We start from the raw sequence: 16,532 nt of genomic DNA on the forward strand, positions 1-16,532 counted from the left end.
CCCCCTCTTCCTTTGAAAACAACCCCCTCCACAGAAGCATCCACCTTTAACTCTCACACAAACACACAAACACACACACACACATTCATTTACACATGCACATTAACACACAAACATTCGCCATCACTCGAAAAGAGAAAACACACTCCCAAGATACAGATACGAAGGCGTAGATACACGCACACGAACACACACACAAACAGACAGCTCCGACACTGCACCACTCCCATACCTTCATTTGGGGCTCCACCTCTCCTTCTCTTCATTCCACCACCCAATTCAATAACACAGCGTCCCTCCAACAAGCCCTTCCCAGACATCCACTGTCAATCTTTTATTCAACAGAAAGGGAGTCAGATCGCAGCACTAGACTTATCCTTCAATCTCAGACCTCCTTTCAGGTTCTTTCACACAAATACTGTATTAACTCTCACTGTAAACATAATTTAGATCATGTTTAGGGCCAATGCATACTGGGTTTAATACTGGGCTGAGACTGGCTGGTAATATCATTAAGATAGTAGAGGTCCGGACTCACACTAACATCATTATAAAAAGATATACAATAGACACACTCGACATCATTGTGGTGCATCTTACACCGGTAGTTATTGTTTATTCTCATTAATGTGTGATATGTTTGTTTGATGGTTTGTATGTATGTATGCACCCAATAACCAAGGAAAATTCCATGTAGTGCCACTACTGTGGCAATAAACTGCTTTCTGATTCTGATTCTGATTTCAGAACTGGAGACTTAATCAAACAAATGTCTTTATTAATATGAAGTCAAATAACTACATGTGATGTGAAAGGGTTCAATTTCACTGATGCAACAACAAGGAATTCCCATGTAACCGTGCAGCTCAGTTGAGCTATTTAGCCTGTTTTAGTTCATTGTTTTCATTTTACAGCATATTTATGGTGTCAATCCTGTTTTCCTCCTGAGTATACCTTTGATAAGTAACAGCTAGGGGTGGCACGGTTCATGAGAAACGGTCCGCTTGTCTCAGTTCGGAGTGTGTGTGCGTCGCACGGTTCGACGCATGCGCAATGTAGCCTCGGGCCCGTCAGGTGCCTGTATGTGACCTCAGACAGTGTGTTTCCGTTTTGCACGAAAGAAGAGGTGTGGACAAGTTACCAACAAAACGTACAGTGAAAGACCGTGCAAGACATTTTAGACTGTTCTGCCAACCTGTATACATTTTAACATCAATGTACGCTGCATTTCTTCACTCTAAAGCTGCTGAAGCGGCTGCTGTTTCAATCCTGTCGGCTCTCTGCAGCGGGCGGGGCTGCTCAGTTCCCCCCCGCGACTGACACACACACACACACAAATACATACCCACAAGATGAGATGAGACGACACGATGACCTAAATTGAGGACAGCTACGCTCGTTATTAAAGTCCAATAAGTACTTTATCAAACCGTATGAATGTGTGTGCCAGCCCAGGCCAGGATAGGAAGTTAACTAACAATGTAAAGATCAACAAGCCACTGACAGACATGTTCAAATTTGATTAATTCATAAATTATTATTTTTTGTCTTAAATCCACCAGCCATTAATATATTACACCACCATTTGCAGCATCCTGGGCTTTTTTTGGTAAGATTACCAGGAAAAATCAGCCTAGAGTAATTTTATTCTCCCCAAAACAAGTTTCCTTTTTATTTTTAAAGAACTATACAAAAACAAATCACAACTTTTTTTATTTTTAACGTATTTTGACATATTCAAAAGACGGCGCTTTAAGAGATCCTCTCTTTTTCTTTTAAAGGATACATTTTTGTAAGAGCTACACTGAAGTTGGCAGTTTGATACATGCAAGTTATTTCAATTGATATTCTGTAATATGTTTAATCTTCGTGTGCTAAAAAGGCACATCAATTCCTTTAGATGGCAATACACATTCTCATTTTTTTGCCAAATAAATAAAAAGCTTGTTGAAATCATCAATGTCTTCCCTTTTGCTGTATACTTTCCTCAGAGATGGTCCCAATAATGTGCTTAAAGTCAAGTCAAATTCAGTTTGTGTATGATTACATGATATAACAATTTTTTAATACTGTATCCCACATTGTGGATAATTAAGCTAAATATCACATGCTGAAGTACATTTCTGGAGTGTTAAAGATTAAATGAAAAAATAACAAGAATTGTACAGAACCAAAAACCATGACCCTAAAACCGTGATACGAACCGAACCGTGGGTTTTGTGAACCGTGCCACCCCTAGTAACAGCACATGATGTCTTTTGCTGAATACAAGACTGAAGCCAAAAATAAACTTCAAAATGATATGAAATCTGTTTTAATGTATGTGTAAGATACAATCAGACTAAACTATGACTTGCTAAACTGCTAAGTATTATATTGCCGCTATGTGCAAGACTGGCCTAAGAAAATAAATAAAACATAATGTGTTTATTGATTAAAAACTTTCCGGATTTAATTCATAGCACCAAGTGAGTCCCTTGTTAAGCTTACTTCACGGCAGAGGCCGTTTGGTTCATCCGTTCACACGTATTAAAGCTGTTTCCCCCGTGTTTTCTTCCTCCTCATTATGTCTTCATGCTTGCTTAAAGATTATTAGCTGTGGTCATTTTATCGCTGCAATAATTGCGTGCTGCAATGCAAGAATAACTAGATGAATTGTAAATGTGTTGTGAATCACTTTTGCAGTTTGCCCTGAATCAGCCCACTAAACATGAAGAGTTTTCCCTCCCTTGTTTGAACTACTTCTAAAATGAGCCTTGCTCTTTGATTGCATCATGGAGTGCAGCTTTCATCAGATGCCTCATAGATTGCAGAGCCAGACAAGGTACTGGGGCGAATGTTAAGGCCATGGCAATTGGGGGTATAATTAGATAAAGTTTCTGAATATTCGGTGTAGAAAACAATAATTGGCCTGCACCAATGGAGAATTGTTTTAAACATGTACAGGAGTACACAAAAATGCACCAAACAACTCTCCCTCCAAAGATGAAAAATGATGCACACATTAAAAATATTACTTTTTATCAAAGCAATATACTGTCATAGCAATAAGAGGCTTTAATAAGTTTTATTTCCAAAGATGCTATAAAATATTATGACATACTGGAGACTACAAATTCTCACTGCTCACATTTAGTGCTCTTCAAATCTTTGCAAGAAAAAGGCGAGGCAAGAAATAATGCAATCTGTCTGGATAAGCTGCTTATGTCGTCTTCTGACATGGTTATTGTTACTGATACATGTAGATTACAATTAGACACAACAGACGATCTGGTGAAGTTTGCTTTTCATTAGTGACATAGGGTGGGAAATTATTCAGACAGCAACCACATGCTCTGGCTCTTAAGACAAATCAAATCTCTGCCATTTCACCCAACTGTCATTTGAAGGTTTTCTGTCTCAGTCTCTAGTTTGATGGTAGAACAGTACAATTACTGTTACATTTGGTGATATACTAGCCACAGCGGTCAATGAAAAATACCCTGCATTTGAGAATAAGATATCAACTAATTATCATTTTGATTATCTGTTATTATGTTGATGATCTTTGATTAATCATATTCAGTTTACATTTATGTTAAACAGAGAAAAGCAGCAAATTCTCCTCAGAATCAGTGAATGATTGGATTTTTTGCTTGATAATTTAGTTAAACAATTATTCAGTTCTCAATTGATTGACTTATTTTCTGATGAAAACTAATTGTTTAATCTACTAATTGTTTCAGTATTACATAATGATATACAGTCTAAAGCCACAGGGGGGTAAGACAAAGGTTGCTGGTTTGAATCACAGAATCGAAAGGAACATAAACTGTAGCTGGGAAGTACACAAGACATTCTCTCAACACATCTGTTTAAAGGAGCACGCCGACTTATTGGGAATTTAGCTTATTCACCGTAACCCCCAGAGTTAGACAAGTCCATAAATACCCTTCTCATCTCCGTGCGTGCTGTAATGCTGTCTGACGGCTCCAGCGGCATCAGGCCAGCACAGAACATGCAGGTGAATGGTTCCAGCAATCCTACTGCTCCGAATAAGTGACAAAATAACGCCAACATGTTCCTATTTACATGTTGTGATTTATAAGTCACAAGCGTGTACAAAAACAACGTAACATGAGACACAGCCATCTTCTAACTGTAAACAAACCGGGAACTATATTCTCAGGCGGAAGAATATAGTACTTGGGCGGAGTGATATGCTTGCAGCAAGCCTGTCTGAGAATTTAGTTCCCGGTTTGTTTACTGTTAGAAGATGGCTGTGTCTCATGTTACGTTGTTTTTTGTACACGCTGTGACTCTACAAATCACAACATGTAAATAGGAACATGTTGGCGTTATTTTGTCACTTTTGTCACAATTTGGAGCAGTAGGCTAGTTGGAACCAGTTACCTGCAGGATCTGTGCTGGGCTAAGCTAATGCTGGAACCGTCAGGCAGCGTTACTGCACACACGGAGATGAGAAGGGTATGTATCGACTTGTCTAACTCTGGGGTTTACGGTGAATAAGCTAAATTCCCAATAAGTCGGCGTGTTCCTTTAACTAAAACTTCATTTTTATGTTTTTGTTCATTGTTCTGTCTGAAAAAATGACAATTATAATTTCCCTGAGCATGATGTGAAGTCTTCAAATTATTTATTTTGTCCTACTAACAGTCCAAAACTGCAAATTTTCAATTCACAAACATATAGCACAGAAAAGAAGCACATCCTCACATTTCGAGAAGCAGGATAGAGAGGGAATATTTGGCGCTTTTGCTTGATAAATGACTTAAACGATTCATAGATTATCAAAACTGACCAAGTTGACAAAGAGCTTTCTGTCTATATCGACTTATTAATCAGCCCTCGTTAAGGGTCAGAACTGATTTAAGCATAAAGAATTGGAGGATCATGGAGGACATTAATGCGTTAGTGTTCGTCCTCCATCAATCAACATGCAGGCATTTCCAATATGATTTATTTCCTCTGAGAGGCCACAATGAAAACCGGCTGGAGACGAGTTACAAAAAACCTTAACACAGGCCCATGCAATAAAAAAAACAGATTAGGTAAATTGGCTCTTCTTATTTTTCCTACACTGAACATTATGAAATTAGAGCACCTCAGACTGGAGTGAAATGATTGTTTTCTTGTAATTATCGTATAAGCTACAGTATGACTGAAAAAAATGATATAATTCAGTTTCAACAAGGATTGCAGTTCTTCTTACCCTTATACCTCCATACATTATACAGAAAGTGTCTCTGTGGAATGATAAATACATTATGATTGTTTCCATGGAATATTAAATAAACATTTTAACAAAAATACCCTCAAATAATATGGTTTTTCATGCCATATAATAACCCACACATATAAAGACTTGCCATTTTCATTCGGTTGGTACAGTATGTTTGATCTTTACTGATATGAATATTCTGTCTTTAGTTTAGAAATGCTAAGACAAATTGTTGTGTGATACTGTAGAGCTAAAACAATCTCTGTAATGTTAAGCACACCTTTTACACTACAGCACTTCAGCTTTAGGATTCAAATCTAGAATCAATACTGCTGCATACTGAGTTTTTAAACATTTTGATCTACTGTGTGAAGACACACTGAAAAATGTTACAACCTTTCCTTTTGTTGCAACTCATGCAACATGTATGGATGGCCACTGGTAACCACTCTCCACCTCCCACACCCTCACATCTCCAGTGTGGTCAGTGTTGTTCTGACCTGTGTGGCTTTAACTACATATGCGCTTTCACAGGGCTGCTAGCAAAGATTATTTTTAGACTAAGGCCACTGGCGGTCACATTTACATTTCATATGTTAGGCAGTTAGCTGATGCTCTTGTACAGAGTGACTAACAATGAGCAGAGTGAGCTTAAATTTCTGGACTGCCAACAGTAAAATAGAAAAAAAACAAAGGATGCAGGAGTCCAAAGCCCCCTGATAACACAGGACAGAAATTTCCGTGCCACAAGAATGATTCTGTGTAATAGAAAAGCCGAAGAAAAAAGCTTCAGAGAGAAAAGGTAGTTCTACATAAAAGCAACATATTCAATTACTGCAACTGTCTAACACTGATAAAAATGCTTAGCCACATTTTAGTAAATTTATAGAGGTACACAAGGGTAGAATTACGTCGGTACTACCGAGGACCGATTCACGTTAAATCAAGCAGTGGCAAATTTCGGTACCTGAGTGCGCGAGCTTATTTGTCCTCTCTGCATGTTTCACAGAGAGCGGAGCTCAGCTCGAACACACGCACACGCAGCGGTGCGGACGGAGCGAGTCTACGTCGCCTCGGCAGTTTGTTTAGGATAGGGCTGTGCTCAATTGAAGAAATTCTTAGTCGACTAACACTCATTCAATTGTATCGACTAATCGATTAGTTGATTTAATCGACAGATCTGTAAATCTGAGTTTCTCCACAAAGAGTCATGCAAAAGCACCACTTTAATTCTTGTGTTTACCAGAGATGTGCTCGTACGTTTCTTGGAAATAAGTCATTCAGCATGAAAAAAGCATAAAACATGACTAATCGACTAAAGAAATCTAAGTTGATTAAGACCAAAACGACCGATTAGTCGACTAATCGACTAAGAGGGAGCAGCCCTAGTTTAGGTCACAGTGAGTCAACAACGGTACAGCGTGTGGTTACAGTTTTCAAAACATCACTCAGACAGCATTTAGCTGCAATATAATATAATGGTGAGACTGCGGTGCAGTTATCTGAAAGGCACAATAGCGTTCACTATGCCCTGGTGACAGACTGACAGGCTGAGGTTATTGGGCAAGGCAAGGCAACTTTACTTCTATAGCACAAGGCAATTCAAAGTGCTTTACATAAAACATTAAAGAGCAATTAAAAATGGTCATGAAAATAAAACAGGCTAAAATAGAATAAGATACAAATACAAGAATAAAAGTTACAGTGCAGTGTAAAAAATTAATAATTATTTGATTGGGTTTTTTTACAACAACATACCTGTGGTCAAGGTAGTGTTCATACAACAAATGTTAAAGTTGTTGGTATATCTATTTATTTAAGTTAAGTTCATTCATTTTACTACTTTGCAGTTTGCACAATAAAAAACATTCTGTAACTGTTTCATGCATTCTAATGTCGTTGTTATATTGTATAATGTTGTGGAGCCAAGAAAACCATTTAGTAATCAAAGCTTATAGTAAACATGATGACATTAAAAGTCTTAAAAAATACAAATACCACCCAGCACTAGTTGCAGCCATATTTACTTATTTCTTTACATTTTCTTTCAGATAAGAGCAGAGTTGGCTGCAACAAAATTACTGTAGCAAAGTGTGTTGACATAACTTAAAATACAGAACATAAAAAGTAAACCAAAAATCTGTAATAAAAAATTGTTTTGTTTACTATGCCTAGTTTTATCATTTCTAATATAAAGCCAGAAAATGGACTCTGGATGAATTTGTCTATGGTGTCATCATTTATGGAAAGTTAACAAATAGGTAATTCTCCCCAAAAACCATCAGTAACCTTGAGAAACACACTGAAATCCTCCTACCTGCTGAATCATTGCACGTTGTTCAGTAGCTATAGCTAAAATTAACAACATAACATAGCCCTGAGCAGTGGCCAAAATAGCCTACTGGAATATATATAGTAGAGATGTTCCGAGGCTCCGATACTGCCTAAAACGTTGGTATCGGTATCGGGAAGTACTGGAGTTTATTCACCGATCCGATACCATGTAATAAGGCCCTAAAGAAAATCTACGTTAAAGTAGTTTATTTATGTTCTTTTCCCGTTATAACTGACTGTCAAACTGGATAATAAAAGAAAGTTCTGTGGCATTCGTTGTTTGTATTTGTTCATGTTTCACAAAGAGTTTAACCTGAGCCATACCGACAACAAAGATAGAAATAATATCACATACTACCATCCACATACAGGGGTAGTATACAGTTGTTAAAACATAATAAAATATATGACACACTGGTATCGGATCGGTACTCGGTATCGGCCGATACGCAAGTACAGGTATCAGAATCGGTATCGGGAAGCAAAAAATGGTATCGGACCATCTCTAGTATATAGCAATCAATTGCTTTGTGATATATTGTACAGTGGTTCTCGATATATAATGCTGCATAATGCAAAGCATAGACAGACAACATCATCACTTTCGGGAGGTGTCATTCTTAGTTGTTCTATTGAGTCAAATCTTTAGCTGGGTACATTTGAGGGTGGTGGATTTTTCCTGGATGATGTGTTTGTGTGTGTGTGTGTGTGTAGCTTAGCGCACCTGAATGTGAATTGAGGAAGGCTTGCGACTGGCGGTGAGTCATCATCGCCATGGTGTTAAGCCTCCCGTTCCCGGGGGAACAGGGTTACCGTCTCTACACCACTGGGGATTTTTATTTTTACATTTGAAAAGCAAACCGGGGCCCCGCTCACAACAATCCTCCACTCTCTCTCTTCCTCCTCCATGACTGGGCTGAATCACACACATACAGTACACACACACACACTAACACAGCAGAAACCCTACACATCTGCTCATTTCAGAGCACCCCATCCTTATCTATGTCTGTGTGATATTCAATATGTTTCAGATATCAAAACACAAACCAATGCAGATGAGATGAAGGGGACAATATCACAAACTCAATAACAGCCTCTGCTCTGTCATTTGTCGCTGAAGACCATATACTGTGGCTGTACTTGGTGTTTTTAACTTGAGTTATTTGTATCAAGTGTTGAGAACGTTTCCTGAAACTCAGGCCCTCGCAACCTTTTAAAAAAAAAACACTGAACAGGAGCCTATGAGAATATAAGAACACTTCCTATCTAGAAATTTAACTCGGAAGCTTAGTAGTTAACCATTTGTAGATTCATAGGGATTTACTTGGTGTAACTATTTATATCGTTGTTTTTACATTTCTGTTTGTGTTCGTACTACACAAACAAGATACGTGTTAATTAGTGTGCTTAAGAAGTATTTTTGAACTTTGCACAGAGCAAGGCTAGCTGTTTCCCCTTGCTTCTAGTCTTTATACTAAGCTTAGCTAATTGGCTGCGGGCTCCAGCTTCATACCTAACTCACTCACAAGTAAGTGGTCCCAATCTTTCCATCTAACTCTCAGCAAGAAGGTGCATTTCCCAAAATGTTGGGAAAAAAAATGTTTCTTTTAAAACTGACATGATTTTCCTAACAGGACTAATATGAATACAAAACTCAATCAGTAGCCTATAGCACGCCACCTACTAGTGGTAGTATAAAGTTGAAAAGTGTCAAGAGCCACTGTTCCCCGACTGTTAATTACCTTTTTAAAAACATATTTTAATGATATCCTTAATGTTCTTTAACATAGAAACAAGGTTGTAACTTGATAATGTGAGGCTACTATAGGTTTATGTTGTGGCCATCAGTATTAATTATATTATTTATTTATGTCTTGCATAGCCAGACATTACTCCACAACACAGCGGAGTAGCTAACGTTAGATGCTGGCTATATTGACAGTCATAAAAGCCCATGCTCACACGGAGCTCTGTACGCAACTGACAGACACACTTTTTCAGCTTAGAATTAAGGTAGGAACCGCTAAAAACCCCACAACCTCGCTGTCCTCTCCATCCGCCGGACAGATACTCTTTCTCGGCTCAGAATTACGTAGAAACCACTAAAAAACCAACAACGCCGCCCTCTCCACCTGACAGACAGACACATTTCCTTGGCTTCGAATTACGGTAGTAACAGCTTAAAATATCACTACCTTACCATCCTTTTCCACCCTACTGAAATACACACTTTATTGGCTTAGAATTAAGGCAACAATCGCTAAACACACTGCAAACTCACGGTCCTCTCTTCCCGATTTACAGCCACAATTTGTTGGCTTAAATAACTCACCATTGTCGGCTACGGCCGCTGAACATGCTACACGTTGTAAACAGCCATGGCCCGCTTGCCTGGTCTTCCCGTAACGTTAGCTAACGTCAGCAGTTATGGCGTGTTAGCATGGTGGCGTTAGCCAGGACCAGTCGGGATCACTTTACTAGCTGTGTCTCAACTGATTTTGTAAGTAACCAATTTGAGTACTATAGAGTTCAATGTGAGTACACGAATCTTGAAATGACATAAAATGCCTGTCCCTAGTAGCCGTGATAAATAAGCCTGAAGCTAATGCTTATTTGTTCAGGAGGAAATTAGCCAACTCTGTGTCCTTTTGGGCTCTAAGCTGTCGCCATCTTTTCATCTCCAATATCTCCAAGGTTTTTTTAGGTCGGGTAGAATCTATCTCCGTTCATTCCATTCGTTTGTTTGCAACTTCCATGGCTGTACTGTACTACAGCTGTAGCACGCTGGGTTTACGTTTTTATATCTGACAACCTGGCCTGGCTGTCAAACTGGGCAGTTGATACCAACACACAGGCCAAAACACAAACAGACATTCCGTCACAGAACAGAAATTAGCATTGTTGTCAGAAAAGATAGTATTTCAACTTGGCATGTTTCTTTAATATCTGATGACACATTTTTGGATTTAATACAGTAAATATATTACATATTGCACCTTTAAGCTCACTGTTAATATCACATCAAAATGCTCCTTAGGAGTTGTGGTTGACTTCTCTCTTAATGTTTTTACTGTGTTGTACGTTTGACTTTTTACCAAAAAGCCAGATATACTGTATTGTAATGCACCTGCTCTTCTTTTGTTCTGATTATTTAACAAGGAGAGCTCCAAGCCTTGAAGTGCTTCAACTGCACTTAACACTTTCTATGCAGAAAATGAACACAGCATTTACATCTGGAACTCTGGAAGCCTGCCTTGACTCCTCCAGCTTCTCAACTCTATTGAAAATGAAACATTTCTATTAGGAGTGTGCAAAAAAATCAATTTGAATTTAAATCGAGATTCAAGCTCTACCGATTCAAAATCGATTCACAGAAATTCATATTCTTTTGACACTATTGTCCTGAAATGACATTATCTCGCCATTCCCATAGATGGCGCTGCGTCAAATTCACACTGACGCCTGGGCATTCTTGTCATAATCAGAAGAAGAACGAGTGCACAGCGGAGCATGCTCACTCCAAAACATGTAGACCAGCTTCTGTTTCTGCAAAATAATGTACAGATTCCAGCCAGTGTTGGACTATGAACTGTTTACACACACACACACATACCCACACACACACACGCACATATACACCTAAATGTGTATCCGTTAGGTGATTTTGACACATCGCAAAAGTTCTGTTGAATGGACTGTAGTTGCCACAGTTTTGTACAGCACTTGAAAGCTAAATGTAAAAGCTCTTTTTATTTAACAGTTTTATACTTGAATTAAATGTATTTGAAAGCTGGCCAAAGCTTGGCACAGTTTTTAGTTGCAAAAGTTTTTATTTTTGTATGAAAACATATAAAGTAATATCAAACTACATTTAATTTGTTGTGTTTCTTTTCTTTTAAATTGTATGTCTACTGCAATCACATGGGAAAAGTAACTAAATTTACATTTTTGAAACGAGAATCGCTTTTGAATCGAAAATCGATATTGAATCGAATCGTGAGCCTAAAATTCAGAATCGAATCGTGACATTTTCTGAATCGTACACCCCTAATTTCTATTCAGATATGGTATCAGGTTGTACTGCACTCTTCTTGGTAAAAAGTAGCAATATAGCAACACACTTATAATAAAGAACCACCATTATGATCTTGCACAAAAGCAGATGTTTTGTGAAGCGTTTCAATACAGAAATACCCAATAATTTGCCTATTTTCAAGACTGGCCACAATAGAGGCCTGTGATGAAATTGTCAGAAAGATGTTACCTGTAGTTACATTTGATGTTGCACCAATGTTCAACAAATCACACACAGAGAGAAAACTATTGTTAGAAGTGGGAGGGATACCAATTTTCTCACTGACAGGAGACTCAGTAGGGCACCATACAGAAATGGGTGACTCAGTGGTACAGATGTTTTATTTTCAGGCTCACACTTTTTTTTTTAGAGGTGTTAAAAGACATTTTGGGAAATCAATTACTTAAGTGGAAGAAGACAGCAGGTTAAAGAAAAGTGGAAATACCAAATGCACTATTTTTGACAATTTCATCACAAAATCAGTACTAGGAATAATTGAACACCACCATCTGAGGTTTCTGAGTATGAGGGATTTTTCTCTAGGGGCGCTGACACACCAGGCCGATTATCGGCCGTGGGACAGTCTGGCGAGGTCAGTGACTCAAATCTGTTTGGTGTGTCCCGTGCCGTTGTCCGTCTGGGGAGCTGTCGGCGTTCATTTTGGCCGACCTGACATGTTCGGTCGGCGGCAGGGCAGTCGGGACTCACCCGGAAATGACGAGCGGGATGAAGTGACTAGAGTCTCTCAAAATCTGACAAAAATCTTTTAAACTGACCTTTTGTTGAGCTGAATTGAATTGATTCAGCAACTGCACGGCCTATTTCTCGCTTAAAATGTTCTCAGAAACATGTTTCAGTGAACTATTTTAGTACAATATGAGATCGTATTCTGAACGGCCGCCATGACAGTCTGGCTTTGAATTTCTGGAGAAAACAAACCCATGTGACGCGTTCGTCCAATCAGCTGCCGGTTTAAATTTCTTGGGCAACAATACAGATTAGCGCCGCCTGCTGTCTCCTCTCGTCTTTTTGGTCTGTTCTGTGGCAGTTTTTTGGACCTCGGGGACGCGACTGATCATATCGACGGGGTTTTCTGTCAATGGTCGGCCGTCGGCTATATGTGTCTACACCATAACATGTAGCACTGCTGTATTATGGTGGTTTGTCCCTCTCAGTCACCAAAATTCTGTGACAGGGTCTTATTGGGACACCAGCAACCTAATACTGACAGACATGGGCATGTTGAGGTTGTTGGTTTAAGACCCTTTCAGGAAAATGGGATGCCAGAATTTGGAACATATAGTATAAACATAAAATACAACAAATAACTGAAAAAAAGCTCTGCACACCAGAATGTATTACAGGTGTGTGGGAGGGCAGTGCGACTTGAACAGAAGTGAAGAAAACTCAGATGGTGAAGGTTGTGTCGATCAAAGCACCATGAATGCACAAACCAGCAGTAAACAAGTTTTTTTCTTCTTCACTTTTACATAAAATACAACAGAAAAGTTATTGCATTTTTCTTGAAAAATGATCAATTATTTCAAATAAAAAATGTAATTATCGCATTATTGGTGGTTTGCTAAAATATTATAGGACTCTTACTGTATCTCTTTGGTCCATCTTCGAGGCAGAAGGAGAGTGTGAGAGTGGCGTCCTCCTCAAAAAACTCTGTAGCGAAGGCGTCCCACCACAAACTGTCACTTTCCTGTTATAGGACAGAAAGAATACAACATTTAGAAAGAAGAACTTCTGCAGTGTTAACTACCACTATGTTTTTGTAAAGATTATCTTTAGTTCATCAAAATCAAAAATACAGAAAGTGCAGTATGTAAAAGCAAGCTTCAGGTACCCCTCTGTCCTCTAAAAGGACCTTAGGTTGTTTTAGTTTGGTATGAAACTCTTCATTTTCTTCTATTATTTAATAACCAAGTGAATATCCTTTATCCAGGTTGTTGCTCTTGTGCTGCTGCATTTAAAAAAAAACATAAATTCAATATTCATTCTGATAAGACAAAGATATTGTGACCATGCAGGCAACACTGTTTTTTGATATAAGAAGTCAGTAGTGCAAATATTCCCTTTATTGCACATTGGCTTGATTGTTGGTTTTTAATAAAATTAATTTGATGAGCTTTCATTTAAATCACTTTTTACATTCGAGTTTACAAAAAGGTTCAAGTATGAACCGTTAAACACATTTATGTTATACATTGATGCTTAAAACAAATTATGACAGGACCATAAAAAGACATCACAGTATAGAAGGATAGGAACAAAAGGCCAACAACTGCAACAAGAAATAAAAAGCATATAAAAATGAGCCTATAAATCAGGTTAAAACAAGTGATCTCAATGCTGGCTGCTGGCTTAAGCCTCCAATACAGGTTGATGTAAAGCCAAAGCCTAGTAGCTCCCTTTACTTTTCTTAAGCCTGGACATTGGAAGAGCCCTGCCTGAGGCTCCTACATGTCTGAATTACAAGCCAAGGTCCAACAGCTGTATAATTCACTGCTGCTTCTACTTTTTACAGCAGGTGAGGATACCTTTAACTTGTGCCTTCAAAAGTGCTATTCATTTCATTAGTACTAGTGCTAGTAGATGTATGGTGCCACAGATGCAGTAGTCAGAGTCCACTCTGTGATTAAACACATTCATGTAAATCACTTTGCCCTGACATTACTCCTCTAACAGCCGTTTACCCTCCTCCCCCTGCTCCCAAAAACCTCAGATAATGTAGGCAGGACGACCCCCCTCTACTCCCCTGCCCTCACCCCTCCACCCACCGACGTTCGACTGATGCTAATTTCCTCTGACACGTTATGACAGATCACTGCGTTTCATTCTGCGCAGGGCAGAGGGATGGCAAGCACTTTCCAGATGTTGACAATTAGCGTTGTCAACATTGAGCAGTGTCAAGCCTGATAAGCAGCGACGACCGGGGAGCCACACGGCTCAACGTGTCTCAAACGCGCGGAGTCTGATGAAAGAGTTAGCGATGTGGCAAGGAAGGCCTAAACCTGGACCTTCACCCAGCTGGTCAAACAATAGGTGACCATGAGTTAGTGGAGAGGTCTTTTGGATGGCAATCCAATCAGCTGAACTGGGAACTACAGACTGAACTGAGACTGAGTGGAGTTTTCAACATTTTGGAAGATTGTAGAAAGATCAAGTGCAGATTAATATGTAAAGAACAGTTTTCAAATATGTTTACATTTTTTATTTTAAATCTAATATTTGTGTTCCAAAATTCAACCAAAAAAAATATTGTGCAAATAAACATCATTCCCCAAAAATGATTACGGAAACTGTAACTAGAGCCTTCTTTTTCGAGACAGGCTGCAATGATTATTTTCATAATCGATTCATCTTGTGAATGTCTTTTTGATTAATTGTTTAATCATTTGGTCCCCAGAGCCCAAGATGACATCTTGCTTGTTTTGTTCAACCACGTGTCCAAAACCCCAAATGTATTGCTGTAAATGTACAATGATGTGTGAATCCTCACATTGGAGAAGCTGAAGGCAGCAAATGTATTCCTTTGTTTCTCAATGTTGTATCTTTTCTTATTATTCATAAAATTGGTAATCAACATTGTTGTTGATTAAATAAAACTGTAATGGAATATTTGAATAAAGTTTTGTGAAACATAAAACGTTGACCATCTTTTTCACTTCAACAAGATTACTCTTAAAAACTTCAGCACCGTAACACTGAGCCAACTGTGTCCATGGTACAAGTTTCATCAAAAACTGGACCAGCTGTGTCAAAAATGTATTGTTATGAAAATGATGACCAGCAATTATAGCGCTCACATTAGGTCAATCAGTGTAATTGCTTAAATGACTGAACAGTTCACTCATCCTCACTGTACAACAAATGAATGTGGAAACATGCCAGTGTATCTCTGTGTATGTGCAAGTATCACTGCATGGCCAGCTGTCCACTGGGAACAGAATGCATGAGCTGCCGTGTGTGTCTGTGTGTGTTTGACTAACTGTGTGATACTGTGAGAATCAGCAGGTGCGAACTGCCAGCATGTGTGTGGTGTCTGTTTCATATGAATACATCTATTTCAGAAGAGACCACTGAAGAAGAGTGAAACACCAGGACAAAAAAGACAAAGATAGAAAGGGACTGATTTTGGTACTCTCCACATTCAGAGTTCAGCCCATAATCCAACATCATGAAGGTGGCGGAAACTCCTGGGATTGACAGTCAAGTGTGAACAAGATACTACACACACACACACACAGACACACACATACAGACACACACACATCACCTCTTTGCGATCTCAATGACGACCCTGTTCTGTACAGCTATTTTCTATACTCTGCTCCTTCAACTAGTTTTAACATACGTGCAGTTTAGTGTACCAAATACCCCATACAATGTCCCTAATAAATTATGAACCGGCTAAACCACCTGTGCTACCCTACCCCTACCCCTAACCTTAAACCTAACCCTAACCTTAACATGGTTAAGCATGAAGCAGTTAAAATTAGCTCCAGCTTTGAATGCAGGACCTAAACTTGTAATGGAGTATTTCTATAGTGTGGTATCACTACTTTTACTTAAGTAAAGCCTGAAGAATGTCCTCCACCACTACCCATGGCACAGGATAACAAGATATATCAGGCTTTGGATACTCAAGAAGACAATATTTGTTAAGGGACCGTTCGGCATTTATGGAATGGACCACCGGAGGAACATGTCTTTTTATTTTTTGTTGAGGGGAGGGTCATCCAACATGTTTTAGTCCAGAGGGGTGGGGTTACCCAACTTTTGTATTCATAGAAACAGCAAAATTTCAAAGTGGCTTGTTAGGTGCATATTTATCCATGTAGCTCTCAGTCTCGGCCCCCGCCACCAGATGGGTCTGACCCATGAGTTTGC

The 16,532-nt window shown here is 38.9% G+C and overlaps 1 protein-coding gene across 6 annotated transcripts in view; it reads right to left on the bottom strand.

Moving 5' to 3' along the window:
• Nucleotides 1–16,532, bottom strand: part of ldb2a (LIM domain binding 2a) — a 92,847-nt gene that overhangs the window by 57,718 nt on the left and 18,597 nt on the right. For all 6 annotated transcript variants that reach the window (XM_028590089.1, XM_028590088.1, XM_028590084.1 and 3 more), the window contains exon 2: nucleotides 13,239–13,341. In XM_028590089.1, the coding sequence (XP_028445890.1) occupies nucleotides 13,239–13,341 (103 nt within the window). The remainder of the gene's footprint in view (nucleotides 1–13,238; nucleotides 13,342–16,532) is intronic.

This window comes from Perca flavescens, chromosome 10, assembly GCF_004354835.1.
Source record: "Perca flavescens isolate YP-PL-M2 chromosome 10, PFLA_1.0, whole genome shotgun sequence".
Classification (NCBI taxonomy): domain Eukaryota; kingdom Metazoa; phylum Chordata; class Actinopteri; order Perciformes; family Percidae; genus Perca; species Perca flavescens.